Source organism: Monodon monoceros, unplaced genomic scaffold (genome assembly GCF_005190385.1).
Source record: "Monodon monoceros isolate NGI ecotype Baffin Bay Population unplaced genomic scaffold, NGI_Narwhal_1 Super_Scaffold_12, whole genome shotgun sequence".
Classification (NCBI taxonomy): Eukaryota; Metazoa; Chordata; class Mammalia; order Artiodactyla; family Monodontidae; genus Monodon; species Monodon monoceros.
The window spans coordinates 146,477,705-146,496,365 of record NW_021703768.1 but is presented as its reverse complement, the minus strand read 5'-3'; the positions used below and the strand labels follow the sequence as shown (position 1 = coordinate 146,496,365).

General features: G+C 43.4%; 1 protein-coding gene across 7 annotated transcripts in view; it reads left to right on the top strand.

The window, feature by feature from the left end:
- FBXW11 (F-box and WD repeat domain containing 11) overlaps positions 1-13,325 on the top strand; it is a 133,436-nt gene extending 120,111 nt beyond the window's left edge. For 5 of the 7 annotated variants that reach the window (XM_029215871.1, XM_029215866.1, XM_029215872.1 and 2 more), the window contains 4 exons: positions 438-548; positions 1,399-1,477; positions 2,541-2,726; positions 9,973-12,670. In XM_029215871.1, the coding sequence (XP_029071704.1) occupies positions 438-548; positions 1,399-1,477; positions 2,541-2,702 (352 nt within the window). In that variant the 3' untranslated portion in view covers positions 2,703-2,726; positions 9,973-12,670. Of the gene's footprint in view, positions 1-437; positions 549-1,398; positions 1,478-2,540; positions 2,727-3,219; positions 3,605-9,972; positions 12,671-12,927 lie in introns of those variants that run through there. The other 2 variants (XM_029215868.1, XM_029215867.1) reach the window with 2 other exon arrangements.
- Positions 13,326-18,661: the final 5,336 nt, after the last annotated feature.

Genomic DNA, 18,661 nt, shown 5'->3' with positions numbered 1-18,661 from the left:
CTGGGCTGCATTTATTATCTTCCCCACACCTACATCCTTTTTCTTCTTTACGGCCTGCAATCCCTGTCTCCCCCCCAGAATTCTTCCTAGACCATTTGGCTACTTGGTTTCATCAACTCAGACATCAAGAGCATGCCTACAAACTAAATGTAATTGAAATTTCTTTGTTGGTATTATTTAAATAATAACAACATGCATGTGATTTTTAAAAGTTTCAAACTATGTAAAAGGAAATAAAATGAAAAGCAAGCCTTTCTCCCAAGTTAGTTCTTAAAAAACACATGAATGGTACAAAGATACACACATATCTTCACATGTGTATAATGTGAACTGGGAGTGAGATAGAAATAAAGATTCCCAGGGTAGAGAAGATCACGTATGGATAGTTTGAATCGTGTGTAGGAAGTTGATTCACAGAAATCTGTTTTTCATTCAAGACTGTGGGATATTGAATGTGGCGCCTGTTTAAGAGTCCTAGAGGGACATGAAGAATTGGTCCGATGCATCCGGTTTGATAACAAGAGGATTGTCAGTGGGGCCTATGATGGGTACGTGTTTCAAATTTTCAAATGCACGGCCATAACTCTATGAAGAGGAAAAATAAGTACTGCATATTAAGCAGCTGTGTATGTGCTAGGACCCATGCTAGGTATTTCTTATGTAATGGTGGATGGCAGGTATTACTATACCACTTGATCAAGTGGGGACACTGAGACCCAGAAGGATGAATTAATAAGCTTATGCTTTTAACCATTATTGTAAACTCAGGGAGTAGCTAGTTCCTTGTCCCAGCACTAAATTAATCCAGGCTTTTTTTTTTTTTTTTTTGGTGAGTTCAATGATAAATTTCTTTTCCCCTTTTGGTGAATTGAACACATCCTCTTTAAAAATCCTCATGACTTTTAAAATGAGCAAATGGCAACCGTAAACCTTTCAAGATGACCTTATATATACTTCACAGACGGGTTAGTTGGTCTGTTCATACTCCTATTATTAACTTTCAGCATTTGCTTAGTTTGGAGAAAGGTATCCTTGGAATTTCACAGAGAGCCCTAGCTTCTGTCAGCAGCACCTACTCAGCCCTAGAGAGTTTCCTGATTAATGAATTTGGTGACATAGATTATCAAGTCAGGAATTGCATTTAGATAACGTGAAGCTGTTTTCTTGTCTCCCTTCAAGCAATATTTCTTCACAATTTCAGCAGTTCTGAGAATGTGTAGGTCCTTATTTTTTCCAAATCAAGTGTAATTGGTTTAAATACCTTGTCAAAACATCAGCAGGTTCCCCATTAGCTTTTAAAATAGGCAGTTCGAATGCACTCCTTTCTGTCGAGGGAATGCTTGACAATATATAAAATGTTGACTTTTCCACTAATTGTGATTTCATTTTCCTTTCTAGGAAAATCAAAGTTTGGGACTTGCAGGCTGCTCTCGACCCCCGAGCCCCAGCTAGCACGTTGTGTCTGCGCACATTGGTGGTATGTGGTCTGTTGAAAGGGAAGTGCTTCCCTGTGCTGGCGGTGGGCCACCTGCAGATAGAGCTCCCTGAGCCTATCACTGGAAAGCTTCTATACCTCACAGCATGCCTTCTGAGAAATGCGCTGTTCTGTTAATTTTGTTTATTAGTCAAAATCAGAGAATATTTGACATTCATATTTCTGTGAGCTCTTTTATAAAGAGTATTAACACAACTTAAAATATGAAAGCAGGCTTCCTCATTTGTAGGTGGACTGGTTTCCTCCTAGAACATAAAGTATTTCCTGTCTGCAAGTTTGGGAGATTTCCTAATATGGGTATCTGTGGTTGTGTTGTGTTTTATAACTCGGCACATTTTTGTACTATTATGGTGGACTTTCCCCTCAATCTGTATTCTACGGATTATTGCTTGGCATATAGGAATACTTTATTTTTATATATTAATCTTGTTTTACCAACTTTACCAAGCTCATTATTTCTAAGTCTGTTTACTTTTGTGTTTTTGAGGAGACAGTTGTTTGAAAATATTGATAGAGTTTTCTTATTTTCAGTAGTTTTACCTTCTATTTTTTCTCTCCTTTCATTGACTAGAAGAACATGCAGAACTTGAGTCAGGGCCATTCTTGTTTTCTTCTTGATTTTAATAGGAAGACTTCTGGTATTTCACCATTAATTTTGATGTTAGCTGTGGGTTGAGATAGATATGCTTGGTGGTGTTAAAAACACTATTCTTCTGGTCCTAGTTTTTACAGTGTATCAAGAATGGGTATTAAATATTGTTGCTTACCTTCTTAAGACCCTTTGTAAGATGATCACATAGTTTTTCTTCTTTGACATATTAATGGGCCAGGATCTAGGACACAAAGTTAAATTAAAGAAAAAGCCTAGAAGGGAAGGCAGAATCTGTATTCCCAGGGTGAAGGACAAAGCTCAGTAAAGCTCTGGAAAGTTATTTAGGAAGCCTGGATAAGGAGCTGTATTTTCAGCCTGTGCCAACTCCCTGGTAGTGAGATAGGAGGGATTGTAAAGAATTCGTTTTATGCATAAAGCTGTTGTGTTTCACAGGAACATTCTGGACGTGTGTTTCGGCTACAGTTTGATGAATTTCAGATCATCAGCAGCTCCCATGATGACACAATTTTGATTTGGGATTTCTTAAATGTGCCTCCCAGTGCCCAGAATGAGACCCGTTCTCCCTCCAGAACATACACTTACATCTCCAGATAACAGTCTGCACTTTACCTGTTTCAGGTGAGTACTTCCCCCACTTTTAATTTTGCTGATTGAATTCACCTTCCCTTTGGGGACATTTTTATGGTTTGAGTTCCTTTCTCAGTAATAGGAACATTAGATGCATCACCTTTGCAGAGTTCTAGCATAAGGCTAGATCTTTATGGTCACATCAAAATAAGATGTAAATCGGAATCCTGCTTATTGTGGGTTTTCATATTGGTAGACACCATGGTTCCTGTTTTTTAAAACTTTTCCCAGGTCATACCAATTTAGTACCAGTAAAGTCCTCCAAATTCTGTTTTGCGGTGCAAGGATCTCCTTTTTCTCTTTCTTTCCTGTCTTTCAGTTCTATCTTTTATTTTTTTAAAAGTCACCATCAGGCAAACACTTAAAACTACCTCCCCTCCCCCCCCCCCCATTACAATCCACCCACCGCCACCATTCCCTAGGGTAGGAATCAAAGAAGGGTGTTTGTTGAGAGAGCCCCTAAAACTCGTTCTTCATCCATTAGACACAACAGGTACCCTGGAAGCCAAGTCCTTTGCTCCGGTAACAGGAAGACTTAGGGCCATAATAACATTGATGATGGCATGTTTTGATTACTAAGGGTGTCCAGGTAGAGGATGAGAAGCCTTACTCGGCAGTGTCCTTGGGACTGATGACCATGTTCATCTGGAGCAGTGTTCCCAACTCTTGAGAATTTTGCGAGGGGGCCTGTGAATTCTGTGCACATTAAACTTCGTAGACTGAATAAATAATGTTTGTGCATATTTGTACTGTCATGTATATATGTATGTAAAGACTGTGTTAATAAAATTCATATTTATGTAAAAACATTACTTAATGCTTAGTAGCTTTTTGTCATTGTATATTTTCCTGTTCATTGAATATTAAAAATGTAAAGAAAGTCCGTGTGTAGAATCGTGAAATTTTTTGGGTGAAAAGATAGGGAATCACTGCTTTCTAGATCACTAAGTTGACATCTTTTCAGATACTCCTTATTTCTGCTCCAGGAAGTTTATCTTATTCAGGGTCGGCAGGCTACAGCTGGAGGCCAAATTTGACCCACTGCCTTATTTTTTTTTATCCTTACCATAGCAATCTAAGAATAGTTTTTTACACTTTTAAATACTTTGAACCAGTTAAAAGAAGAATATTATTTTAGAACATGTGAAAATTATATAAAATTCAAATTCCAGTGCCCATAAATAGTTTTATTGGAACACAGCCACAGCTCATCTGTTTATGTATTGTCTGTGGCTGGTTTCGTGCTTCAGTGGCAGAGCTGAGTAGTTGCAAAAGAGACTGTGTGGCCTAAAATACGTACAATCTGGCCCATTAAGAAGAAGCATGCGGACCTCTGGTCTTGCCCCTGTTCCACCTATTAGTGATAAACCAAGGATCTGCATCAGGAATGGCAAATGCATTGTTTCTTCATGCCAACTCAGTTTGATCCGTAGTGACTGGCTGGTGTACTGCCTTTGGAAGGATGATGGGACCCCACGTGGACCCAGAAGGCCTAAGTGCCTCGATGGCTTGGCTGTGCCTCCCTGGCTATAGGATCTGAGCCACAGTAGTGACCTGTAAGCCACATACATAGTTGCCGTTCCTGGTCTCAACTGTGTTCATACTGGCTCTTGTGACAGTGGCCATCTCCCTTGCTGCTTTCTCTCTGGATAGATTCTTCACAAGTCAGTTGAGAAATTCACATGGCAGAATTTTTACGTTTATTGAATTATAGGAAATTACAGAGGAAGAAGGCAAGGATCTCTTTTTTGGGGGGTGGGGTGGCGCTGCCTTTGATCTTCGTTGCGGTGCGCGGGCTTCTCATTGCGGTGGCTTCTCTTGTTACGGAGCACAGGCTCTAGGCGCGTGGGCTTCAGTAGTTGTGGCTTATCTAGAGTGCAGGCTCAGCAGTTGTGGCGCACGGGCTTAGTTGCTCCGCGGCCTGTGGGATCCTCCCGGACCAGGGCTCAAACCCGCGTCCCCTGCATTGGCAGGTGGATTCGTAACCACTGCGCCACCAGGGAAGCCCGGCAAGGATTTTTTGAGTGATTGCTCTTCCCCGTCTCAACCTCCCTTCGCCCCAAACCAAAGAAATACGTAAGGAAGGAGGAAGGGACCCAAATGAAAACTGATTTCCTCCTTCCTGGTCTCTTCTTCTCCCTCTTCAGCCCACCCTTCATCCTGTTACCAACTATGGTCATCTTAGCCCTGCCTCTCCTCTTCACTAGCTTCCTTTTGTTTTCAGGAGCAAGGCTTAGCTAAGATTAGCTAACAGAAATTTCAATATCTAGCTCTTACCTTCTGTCCTCTCTACCCTCCCCCGCCCCAGCCTTGCATTCTTCCCTCCCAAAAATCCAGGGCTCCAACCAGACTGAATTCTGTTTAATTTCCCTAATTACACTTCAGTAGTACAGACCTCTGCCACCTCCCTCCCCTTGCTTGTGTTGTTAGGGTTTTGTGGATACCACCACACCCCCACTCCTTTACTTCATCTGACTTATTATTTGGTATTGAAATAATTTGCACGCCTGTCTCTCTTACAAAGCGTGGAGCTCCTTTTATTTTGGAGCCCCAGTATCTAATAGAGCACACAGTGTATTATGAGTGCTTGTTGACATTTGTTGGTCAAGTGACACCCGGGGCCAACATGACATCTCTATGCTCTTTCTCCTGGGCCAACAAGAATTTGCCCATAAATAAATATGTGCGAAACTGCAGTGTATTCATACACCTTCCACAAACATAAAGATAATAGCTCAGTAAGAAATTGGAATAAGTTGTCTAAAGTGGCATAGTCAAGTACCAGATATATTCCTTACATATAGACAGGTACCTAGATGTACACATCTCCCTCTGCCCTGCCCCCTTCACCTTCGCTAAGCCCCATTGCTGTTTTTGAATCAATTTTATTGAGGTATGATTTTTGTAAAACAGATTGTACCCATTTAAATTATACTGTTTTGTGACAAGTTTTTACGAATATATACACCCCTGCAATTTCCTCCACACTCCAGGTAAGAATATTTTTATCACCCCCCAGAAGTTCCCTTGTGTCCTCTTTGTAGTCAGAGCCTGATCCCATCACAGCCTTAGCAAACACTGACCTGCTTCCTTTCACTAGATTAGTTTACATTTTCTACAGCTGCACTGTCCACTTTGTGATGTTCTTTTAAAAAATTTATTTATTTAATTAATTTATTTTTGGCTGTGTTGGGTCTTCGTTGCTGTGCGTGAGCTTTCTCTAGTCGCAGTGAGCCGGGGTTGCTCTTCACTGCGGTGCGCGGGCTTCTCACTGTGGTGGCTTCTCTTGTTGCGGAGAACAGGCTCTAGGCACACGGGCTTCAGTAGTTGTAGCACATGGGCTTAGTTGCTCTGCGGCATGTGGGATCTTCCCGGACCAGGGATCAAACCCGTGTCCCCTGCATTGCCGGGTATATTCTTAACCACTGCGCCACCAGGGAAGTCCCTGCACTGTCCACTTTGATAGTCACGAGCCGTATGTGGCTATTAAGCTCATGAAATGTGTCCAGTTTGATTTAGGAACTGAAGTTATAATTATATTTGAATTGAATTGAATTGGATTTTTAATTGTATTTAATTGTACTTCATTTAAACTTAAATAGCTACATGTAGCGGGCTTCCCTGGTAGTGCAGTGGTTGGGAGTCTGCCTGCCAGAGCAGGGGACGCGGGTTCGAGCCCCGGTCCGGGAAGATCCCACGTGCCATGGAGCAGCTGGGCCTGTGCGCCACGGCTGCTGGGCTTGCGCTCTGGAGCCCGCGAGCTGCGGCTGCTGGGCCTGCGTACCACAACTACTGAACCCTGTGCACCTGGAGCCTGTGCTCCGCAGTGGGAGAGGCCACCGTAGTGAGGGGCCCCCGCTCACTGCAGCTGGAGGGAGCCCGCGTGCAGCAATGGAGACCCAACGCAGCCAAAAATTTTTAAAAATAAAATATAAAAAAATAAATAGCTACGTGTAGCTAGTGACTACCGTGTTTGGACCAGTATCGTTGTAAGAGTTTTATACGCTTAGGTTTTACATTTAGGTCTTTGATCCGTTTAGAATTAATTTTGTGTATGGTGTTTTTTATACAGCCTTCTAGTTCCAGCTCTTTTGGGTTAAAAGACTGTCCTCTTCCCATCAAATTGTTATAGCACTCTGTCAAAAACTCAGTTGACCACTTGTTTGTTATACTTTTTCTGGCCTCTATTCTGTTCTGTGATCTATGGCTATCCTTTTGCCAATACTACGCTGTGTAATAAGTCAGTTTTAAAAAAATTGTTTTGACTCTTCTAGGTCCTGTTGGTTTTCATACTCATTTTTGAATGAAATCGTCAAATTCTATGCAGATTATGGGATTATGATCAGGACTGCATTGACTCTAAAGGTCACCTTGGGGAGAATTTCCATCTTTAACAAATGCTGAGTCTTCTGATCCATAAACCCAGTATATCTCTTTACTACTTAGGTCTTCTTCAGTTTCTCTTCAGCAGTGTTTTGCAGTTTTTAGTGTAGAAGTCTTGTACACCTTTTGTTAAGTTTATTCTGTTCTTAATTTTTTATTTTCTGAGCTATACATTCTCTCTGCATTGCTTTGACTATATCCCAATGCTTCTGCTTTTATTTTCCCACATAGATAAATAGATAAAATAGAACACAGACAACTACAATTGTGGCTGAGCTTCTGGAATGGATAGGGTCAGGGGAGTAGGTATATCATACAACAACTTAAGTATTGTAGTTTGGATATGTGTTTGTGTCTTTCCACTGTTAAAGAAGCACATGATAAAATCCAAGACATCTGTAGTATGTTTTCTCCCCCTCTGGCGAATTTGATAGATGAATTATAGAACATAGTAAACTTTCACAAATTGGACAACTTTTATATACTACTTTAAAATGCCGTGAAATTAGATTCCTTTGATTGAGAGATGAAATGATCACCAATGCCGTTTCTCTCATTGGCTGTGGTGGAAAGGAAACTGTAGTGTTACTTCTTCCAGGCCCTCCTCTCGCCCCCTTTTTGGGAAACTAAGAATAACTGCCTTGTTATGATCCACAATTATAAATCAGTGGAAAAATCTTATCTGCTTTTTAAGCAGCACAAGCAATGAAACCTCAAATGTGTTTGTCTCTTCAAAGTGAATTACTTTTGACAACCTTGGCAGTCAACTTTATAGATTTTATTGCTCTTTTCCAAATTCTTTTCATTTATTGTAACATGAAAAAAATTATTACCATGTGATGCTGTAAAATTTATGCATAATAAGAAACACTACCCTAATGATGATTTAACCTTGCAGTAAAATATTTACCCCTAAAATATAAGGTAGGAGTATTTCTATGTCGAGAAATTTAGCAATAGATTTTTTTGCTGAGTCATTTTTTTTAAAAAAATTACTAACTCCCAAGAGCTATGTATACAGTAGCTCTCTTTTTTATTATGAGACAATATAAGAGCACTATTAGGAAATTAGTAAAAAGTAGATAACTCCTCTTCTTGGTTCACCATTATTAACTCCTTTGTGTGTAGCCTTTCAGGCTTTTAAAAATTATGGTTGATAACTGTGCTTTTTTTTTTCTTTATTGTGAAATTGTTGCCTGTCAGTAATGTCACTATTTGTCTAAATGATTGTTCCTAATGGCAAAATCATGTTTGATTGTTTGGATATGCACCTGTTATATATTTATATCCCCCCCCAGCTTTTAATTATTATAAAACACATTGCCATGATTCTTTCAGCTTAATCTTTGCCCAACCTTTTATTACCTTTGGATAGAATTCTAGAAATGTCTGCAGTGTCTAGGTTGAAAGCTATGATGTGTAAAGAGGTTTGATACTTAGGAGTTGTGTTACCCTCCAGAAGAGTTACATCAGTTGACGTTCCCACCAGCAGCGTTTCAGAGTGCTGACTTCTTATCTCTGGGTGTTAATATTTTTAAAATAATTCAAATACTCTTACATATCCTTCATGGGAAAACAGTGGCAGATGAAATTGTGAGTCTGTCTTGCGTTCGTTTGGAAGCTTATTAGGATTCTTGTGAAATTAGGATTTTGTGGAAATTAACAACCTTTTAGGAAAATTGCTTTTAAATATATATATATATACAAGCTTTAAAAGCAAAACAAAACCAAACAACCACCCCCACCCTGACCCTTTCTTTTTCTCCCTCTCTTTTTGGCCATAGAATTTTAGACCTAAAGGTGACTTAGATCTTCCAGGCCAATGGTTTAGTGCAGCGTTTGGAAAGGGTTGTAACTTATTAGTGGTTGTGAAGTCATTTTAATGGATTTTGACTTTGGGTGAAATTTAGGACATAAAATGTCAGCCTGCATTGTCCACAGTAATGATTAGTGTTGTTTCCTGAATGTTCTGCGTAGGGGTATGTGTGTGTATTTACATACACGGATGAATGTAGAGATTGTGCTTAAAATGTGTTCCTGACTCAAGGTCATGGTCAAAAAAATATAGAACATTCAGTTGTCTTCCCCTCTACATTGTGTTGTCCTTTTATAAATGATTTATTTCAAAAAGAAGTAATTTCTGACTGTTGGCATTCTGTTTAGAAGGAGTACTCTGTTTACTAGCTTTTACATATTTTTGTTTCACAGTGATAGATGAAGACTCTTGGTCATGAGAGAGGTCCTGGTGGCCTCTGGATGGCGTAAATTTAAGATTATGCTAAATATAAAATCTAACATTAAGCATATTTTGTTACATGCATAACTTTTAGCAGCATGAAAGATGATAGGTTATAGGGTCAGTCATCTCTTAGAATCCCCTCTCTGTCACTTAACGGCTAATGCTTGCTTTTTTTTTTTTTTTTTCTGGAAGCATAGTTGATTTACAATGTTGTGTTAATTTCTGCTGTACAGCAAACTGACTCAGTAATACACACATAAATACATTCTTTTTTATACTCTTTTCCATTATGGTTTATCCCAGGATATAATGGCTAATGCTTTAAACCAAATAATGTTTCTGAGCCTCAGTTCTCTTATTTGTAAAGTACGTATAATAGTTTCTACCTTATAAAGTTCTTGAGAGGTTTAAGTAAACCTGATACCTGGTATGTAGTATGCGCAAAACAACTTGCAACTTCTATTTTGATGCTGATTATTTAAAAATCAGTGTTATGTGTGCGCAAGTACATACATGTCTGTGTGGATGTGGATGGGCTGTGGTGTATATCTCCACGTCTAACCAGAATATCCATCCATACTCCCTTTGTTTTTGTTTTTGTTTTTGTTTTTTCAGGGTTTCCTAGTCTTGAACTACTGGCTACATGGCTACCAAATGCCTAAGGGAGTTCTTCACAGCTGAGTTATGAAGCTGGAATTGGTTCTAGACGCTGGGTAGATGCAAAGCAGCCTAACTCTTCAAGTACCGACATTTCTCACCTCCGATTCCGGCCTCTACTTTGAGAAGGATACCTTAGCTTCACCGACTTTCAGTAGTACAGAAGCCCGTTTCCTCCCCCCATCAGTGAAAAGAAATCTATCGCTTCAAATGTAAATTGTTCATATAAAAGGAACGTACAGTCTGTTTTACAGAAGTAAATCGACCGTCAAGAGAAGACTTGGCCTCTAATTTATATTGCTTTGCACTTTGGTCTGATACTAAGAAACAGCATTCTTCGGTGAAATTTTGGGTGCCAAACACCTACCCAGAATGTCCAGGGCTTTCCTTTTCAGAAGTTAGCATTCTCCTTTTGACCGTCCAAGTCATTATGAATTGTGACTTGTATTAGGAACATGTTGGACAATGGAAACATTTCTCTGGGTTGTTTTAGTAATATTTTTTGGATTATACTTCCTTTCTGTACCAATTTCTTTTAATTTAAAGAACTGTAAGCCAGGTTATATTATCTCCCAACAGGTAATATAGCTCTTTTCTTTTATTAACTGTTCTCTGTACCCGCAACCATCTCCTGATATTTGGTAGAGTAACACCTTTACATGTGTGCTTGCCTCCTAATTTAAAATACTGTATCCGCATGTAGATATAATGTACATAACAGTTTAACCTCAAGGTTGCTCGAGTCAGGGCCCCCGTGCCTGAGACACTAATGCAGAGTGTGTTCGCCCTTAGCCGTGGGCTGGACTCAAGAACCTGCTACCAGGGTTGATGTGGATTACCTAGAACCCTTCCTGCAGTATTCATACGGTGTTCTTATTTTGTCATTGTCATTGTGCGTGTGGTGTGTGTGTGTGTTTTAATGGGAATCTTGTTTTAAGATGTAATTTCTAAAGTTTAACACAAAATGTTTTATTTGTTGTGCAGTATATACAGTAGAGAGGTACCTTAAATACTTTTGTTGTTCTTTTCCTCATCAGTACTCCTTAAGTACTCGTGGTCACGTCCCATAGCATTCATTTGACTCCACCGTCACGGGTCACACTCTGTGTGTTAGTAACCCTGGGAAGGGAAGAGCGAGAAGGCCCCCGCTGACTGGCTCTCCCGGCTCTGGCATTCGTGCGTCCTGCCCTTGTCAGGTGGTAGCAGGGCCCACTTGTGTGTTGGAGCCCGGGACCCGCGTCAGGCTGGTTCAAGGGCCCATCTTGAGTGGAAGGGTCCTCCCAGGTGGTGTGAAGCCTCAGGCTCATGATCCCTTCCCTGTCATCTCTGGTGTCGCCTGCTGCCGTGGCCCCGGCAAGCTCTCCTGGCTCCCGAGCGCTCCGCAGCCCGAATGTGTGAATGGCACCATCATGCTGACGTGCATGGAAAGGACTTTGGCATCTGGTTGGCACTCCTTTTCCCTTGTTCAATATTAGGTTTTGATTTGCCCCTTGCCATTGTTTCCAAAGATCAAGGAATGTTGCTAACATTTTAAAGGACCAATGAGAACTTCCTGTAACTAAACCTCTTCCCGTGGAAGCACACTCTCCCACTGAGGGGAAGGTGCCTGGGCTCTGTGTTGTCCTTTACATTGAGAATGGTGTGGGAATCAATGTGTGTGTCTGTGGTTGTTTATTGGGTTGGTTTGCTTTTTTGTTTTCCTTTGTCCTTTTTAAAAAATACATCCTTCCCTCCTACATGTTAGTAAATTAATTTCTGGGTTTGAAAAGTTGAGTCTCAAAGTGTTAAAAAAAAAGAAATCTCCGTTCAGCGGGTGGATGTTGTAACCCTGACAGCGGTTGTGAAAGTGACTTAACTTTGACCACTCTTACCTTACAGCTTTAATATCAGATTCGTTAGGAGAGCCCAGGGGGCAGGGCAGGGAGGGGCAGGGGAGGAGGCAATTCTTCTGAACGAATGGACTTTCTGTGGTTGTCTCTGCATGTTTAATATAGAAATTCTGGTTCCTTGGGAGATCATGGCCTTTGAATATGCACACAACCTTTGAATTGTGCCTACTAAATTATAGCAGGGGACTTTGGCACCCGAGGAATTCTGACGTTCTGGGATTATAGTAGTAATTCCCAGCTGTACTCTGGACTTTATTTTGCTAACCATAATTGAGAAACTGTAAATTACTGCTATATTAATGTTTTAAAGCACTGGGATAGTCTAATTCTAACTTGTAATTAATTATGTTTGCCAATAACTGTTTGAAATAAATTTGTGTCCGAACAGCTATTGAAACTGTTAAATTGTACAGATATTATTCACGACAGCTTTGTACTGTGGAATGTGCTTAATAAAAAACAAAAAGTTTGACCTTTGTCCAATAAATTGCTAAGTAATGTCAATAAATCAAGTATGAGTATTATGCAGTACACCTGATCTGGCTTCATGCAATTGTTACTTCAGCTACTAATTCAAAGCCAATACTCTTAATAAAGTGTTGCAATACTCTGATGTTCTGTTAAGAAATTTTTCAAAAAAAGCTGTTAACGTGCTGTCAGTAATTCAGTGACATACAATTAAAGTTTGTAGATTGAAAAAATCGTCTGCTCTGTACAGCGAGGTTGAAGACAAAGTGCTTTTTTTGGTGTTGGGAGAACTGGTATGAGATAATGCCAGTCCATGCCCTGGGGCTGGTTCAGAACTCCTCCCCAGCAAATCTGCTTTCCACAAGTGCTTAATTGCCTCGCAAGTTACTATGAAAATGGTCCCTTAAACGTGCCAAATGGCTCTGGGTGGGAGTAGATCCTCTGATTCTGGAAGGGGTTGGGGGGTGGGGGGGTGGGGGGGCAGTGTGAGAAGTGCAGCTGCAGCCCTCTCCCCCTTACACATCCGACATGAAATTGTTGTCTTTCCTTTTGGCAGGTTGACACATCACTGGTTGAGGACTAGAGCAGAAGGAAATACAGTATCTGCAGGATTCTGCTCAGGAGGCCTGCACAGCAGCAGAGTTTTCCTGATAACTAGATTCCGCCAGCCCATAGCCGAATTGGTAATGTAGACTTTTGAGATGAAATTAGAGTAATTCTATACAGTTTTGCCCCCACTCATTTTTCTTGTAAAAAAAAATGTTTTAGAAATAGCTAGTATGCATACGGTTATGAAAACCAATTTACAAGCCGTAAAAGATAGTGTACAAAGTGGTTCTCCCTTTCACTCTTGACCCTCCGTCCTCCAATCCTTGTTAACCAGTTTTTTGCTTATCCTCTGACGGATAATAGTCTGTGTATGGAAGGGTGTGTGTATGTATGTGTCTATGCGTATATGCCTACCTACCTGTCTACATACAAACATACATACTGTCCCCATGCCCTGTAACATTAATGGTAGCATGCTGTACTGCACCTTTCCATCTAGTCTTCTGGAGATTATATCCTATGTCAGTACATGTAATTCTTGCTGATGGCTGCCTAGTATTTGGTTATAAGGATATTCCATAAGTTATTTAGTTCCCTGAGCACCAGGTTGAAGTGGTTTCTTGTCTTTTCCTATAATGACTCTCCATTTTCACAGGTCTTTCTATCCCTGCCTATCCCTGTGCTAAACAGAATAAACTGTTCTTGGTGATTTGGGCTAATCGTTACGAAGAGCAGATGTTGGACCCAAACTGTGCTGCAGGGTGGAAAAGCCTCAGGTGTCGGCCTGGATCTTCACCCCTCCAGTCGTCTCCTGCCCTCACATATAGGTGTTCAGTCCATAACTTCAGTCAATACAAAGCAGTCAGTACTAGTTTCTCTTTTCCTTGGTAGGTGAGGTGTTACTGCAAGAAATTCACAGCTACGAATGCACAGAGATTCTCAGATTTTGGTAGAACTCCTTGGATATACAATCAGACTAAGTGGTGCTTTGCAACCTCAGCCTGTTTGGTTTCTAGTTAATAAGGAGAAGGGGGGCTTCCCTGGTGGCGCAGTGGTTGAGAGTCCGCCTGCCGATGCAGGGGACACGGGTTCGTGCCCCGGTCCGGGAGGATCCCACATGCCGCGGAGCGGCTGGGCCCGTGAGCCATGGCCGCTGAGCCTGTGCGTCCGGAGCCTGTGCTCCGCAACGGGAGAGGCCACAACAGTGAGAGGCCCGCGTACCACACAAAATAATAATAATAATAATAAGGAGAAGGGAAATTAGGGAGACTGGCTGATCATCCTGTTACTAATTAGCTGTGTGGCAATCCCCCCTTTTGGATCTCAGCTTTCCCATGTATAAGAGAAGGTTTCAAAAAAAAAGAGTAGGTTCCACTAGTCCAAGTCCTGGAGGGTGCCTGCTCTAGCTCTGGATGGTCTGTTGCTGGAATGCAGACCCAGTGATGCCAGGTGTAAATTTTCAAGAAAAGCTGAAAATCCAGTTTATGAAGAGACCCAATTTATCAAAGTTGAGAACTGATTTTTTTTTTTTTTTTTAAGTCACTTGCTAGAGTATCAGCTTGCTGTCTCTGAACCGTCTTAAGCTTTTCTAGCAGTGACCTGTTGAAGCATTGCATCCAAGATTGGCAACTGAATTCTTGAAGAATGAAAGGGATTCCAGAGAAAAGGGACAAATTAAGTGATGAGCTTTGTGGCAAAGTGACCAGCACACAGTAGTCAATACATGTTGGTTAATAAAAAATGACCCAGAAAGGGAGGTGTTTGAAAAGACAAGGAGAGGAGGAGGAAGGAATCAAGAGCTGACAGCCACTGTCTTCAGTCACATTTAACATTGAAGGTAGCGTGCTTGTACATGCTACACATTGCATGCACTTCCAGCTGGGGGAGACTCTGGGAGCTCCAAGACCTCTGAACTTCTGCTTGTCTGTTGCACAGAGCTGGGTCTAACACCTCATAGACAATCAGCATCTGTAGGATAACTGAGAACAGGGCCATATTCAGGTGTTTACCTGCCCAAATGCACTGAAATCCTCATTCAAGTGTTGTAAAATTTTTATTGGTTGTATGAAGCCATGTGGAAGAATTGTAGTGCAGATCAGCAGTAACTATTTCATCTGCGCACGCAGGGTAACCTGGAAAGCATGCTCCCATAAATGGATTTGTATTGTCCCATTGCTTTCAACTTTGTGGCCACCTACTCATCCTGTCTCCAAGGATCACTTAATTGTATATTTCTCAGAGTAGACATGTTATTGTTGGGTTGGTCTGGGAAAACAGGGAAGTGACCACGCCAAAGACTTTAAATCTGTGGCAGGGCATGCCTTAGGAACAGCAGCTCAAAGCCGATGTTCTGGGGAGGTATCAGTGACTACAACTTAAGCTCCCTCCACCCTTCACCACCATTTTTGGATCCAAGGAGCCATTCTGTGCTCATGGGCTGTGTTTGTTCTCCCGAATATCCTGCAGCTCTGGGGATTGGGAAGAAATGCTCTTAGACACCACAGCCTTTGGATCTTGATGAAGACTATCCACGGGGGTCACTGGTCTACTGGATGGCAGAGGAAAGAGCATGAACTTTGGGGCCAACAGACCTAGGTCGGTATTGGAGCTCTGCCAGCTAACTGACAGCAGGCCCTCTGGGCAAGGGCATTCCCTGCCTTGAACCTGAGCTGCTTCATCTGGGAAGTGGAGACAGTATTTTAAAATCACTGTAAGGATTAGATGACCTATTCTAAAGTGCCTAGCACAGTGCCTGGTACATAATAGGTTTTTGGTGCCAGCTCTTTTTGGTAGCTTCAACTGTGGCATTTAAACAGATGGTACAGAATTCCCAGAGCAGAGAAAAGTATAAGGGTTAGAGTTTGGGAGGGTGTGAGATGAGACAAATTTAAACGTGCGCAGGCAGACTGAAGCCTACCTGGGCCTCTTGAAGGGGAAAAACGAGGAAGCATGCTGACAGTCCCCCGTGAGGACTGGTCCCGGTGAGGACTTGAGTTTGTAACCAGTAGTCTGGGCTATTCAGTGGGTGGAACAGGGGGAGATGGACCAGGTGAATCATGTTTACACCAAGTTATTTTTGTTAATTTTTTTTTTTTAATTAAGAATAACTCCGCTTTAGGGCTTCCCTGGTGGCGCAGTGGTTGAGAGTCCGCCTGCCGATGCAGGGGACACGGGTTCGTGCCCCGGTCCGGGAGGATCCCACATGCCGCGGAGCGGCTGGGCCCGTGAGCCATGGCCGCTGAGCCTGTGCGTCCGGAGCCTGTGCTCCTCAACGGGAGAGGCCACAACAGTGAGAGGCCCGCGTACCGCAAAAAAAAAGAATAACTCCGCTTTAAAAGCAGTCAGCCTATATATCCTATCTGCAGGGGATGTTTCTGGAAAAACAAATGAGACCTCAACATGCCAGTATCCTCAGCTCGTTGTAGTGTCTCCAAGTGGACAGGAGGCAATATCAGGTCCTCAGTGTGCGTGTAGGTGGCAGGGCTGGGGGTGGTGAGTGATGCAGGGGAGAGACTGATTAACACCACTGCAACGACAGCAAGAATAGAAATAACCACCATTAGTGCGTGCCAGGACTGCTGGTAAGGGCTTTCCTCTGATCCTCACAATAACCCTGTGTGGTTATATTATTAACATTAGAGAAACCGAGGCTCAGGTGTGTCTCCCTAGCAGCCCTGGGCTTGATTCCAGTCTGCCTTGACTGCCACGGCTGAGCTCTCACCACGCTGCCTAGCCTCTCCCTCTCAGTGGGCGCCATGATGCCAGCAGTCTCCCCACGGAGCCAGGCCTCACGCTGTGCGGTCCCCCTGCATCAACAGACCCTCTGCACATCTCTTTTCCCTCCCACTCGTACCTGTGCAGCTGTTCTTCAGTCGTAACAAATGTGCGTGGTGTGCCTTCAACGAGGCACGGTGGGTGGGGGAGTGCTTGGAGCTGGACGGGATGAGTGCCAGGGGCCCAGCCGAGTAGGGGGCTGTATACTGGGGGCAGTAGGCAGCCATGGCAGGGTTTGAAACTGGTAGCGTCCAGTTAGAAGGCTAGTGTTGAGATTCAGGAGAGAAAAGTTGAGGTCTGGAATAGGGCAGAACACTGAGGGCGGTTTTGAGGGGTATTGAGACAGAAAGTACAGACCTTGGTTGGGGGGGTGGGCGCTGACAGTGACACCCCGTTCCCTGTGTGTGCCACTAAGTGCCGCTCTAATGGAAAGGAGACATGGTCCCTGCTCTCAGGAAACTTACATTCCCCAAGAAGAAACTGACAACACACAGTGAAAGCTAAGGTGCCCATATACGCATGAGTTCACAAGATAAATTCAGACCCTGATAAGTGCTCTGAAGAGATCACACAGGGCAGTGGGGGGCAGTGGCCAGGGAGACATTTGAGCCACGACCTCAACGATAAGCAGGAGCCCACCATGCAATATTCCAGGCTAGTGGGGGCAGAGGTGCAAAGGCCTTGAGGTGGGAAACCCCTGCATGTCCTGCACCAAACTAGCCGGCGGGGCGCTTGGTCCCCCAGATAAGGGAAGGAGCAGTCGGGCTGAGGGTGTGGAAGGGCATTTGGACTTGGACATTGCAGGTGCCTGGGAGATATTCAAGTGGTGCGGACTCGGGCTGTGGAGAAGAGAGAGGCCTGCCACGGAGTCCGGAAGCACATGGCAGTTAGGAGAGGGCACAGGAGGACAAGCCAGCGACCACGGTGGAGAAGAAGCCACCGGAAAGGTAGGGGCGTGATAACCAGCAGGCTTGGCAGGGCCCAGAGGACGTGCCCAGAGCTTGGAAAACCTTCTTCTCCAAACACTGCGTCCGTCCGAGCTGCCCAGGCCTCCCAAGGAACAATGCCTGTCCAGTAATCACGCCACGGGACACCTAATCCTGTTTCCTGCTCCGTCCAAGACAGCGCCGCGCTCTCCCGACGGCAAGGGCTTGGGCGGCCAGAGCCAGCGGGCACCGGGGCCTCCCACTCCGGCCCGGCCTCTCGGGGCCTTGGGAGTGTTCCCTGTGGCCCATCTGCCCAAACAGACGGGGGCCAGGTCTGCGCCTCAGGAATGAGGAGATAAAAGGGACCATCGGGGCTTTTTCCACCAAAGGCGAAAGCATTTTATAGAACGGGCTGCGAGTTTTTGTTTCAGGAAATTTCATCATGTCTCCAAGAAGGGGAGGGGAGAAAAAGAGAGAGGGAGAGGGAGAGAGAGGGAGGGAGAGAGAGAAGTTAATTGGCCTCAGATTTTCTCACTCCCTTTTCATGTTGGTAACACGAGGCAGCCCAGGTCAGCCTCAGGTCAGCGACGTTTGGGCTCTTTAGTGCCCCTCTGTGAATACCTCATTTCTGTAATAGTTTTTCCTTTAAAAACAGCTCTGCCTTCTTTGGCAGATGGTGACATTCCATTAGCATATGGAATATTTTTCAAAACACATCCGAAAGCGTGTCTCTTACGGAGGAGACTGGGCAAAAGCAAACGAATGTTTGAAAAGTATGTTGGGAGCAGCTCAACATTGAACAGAAGGCTCGCACTCCACCCGCCCCGCACCCTGCACCTCCCCACCGTGACTCCTGGATTGTTACTGTAACCAAAAAGGGGAGGGGGTTTTCCTCCAAAGCTTAGCCTGTTGGCTTTACTATGGCCATCACAGTACCCAGAGGGTAGCTAGAGAGAGCCTGAACCCAGAGGATAAAGAGCACATTCTTGGCCTGGAATGGACACTGGCGAGCCTTTGTAGAGGTGGCATTAGGGGTCGTGA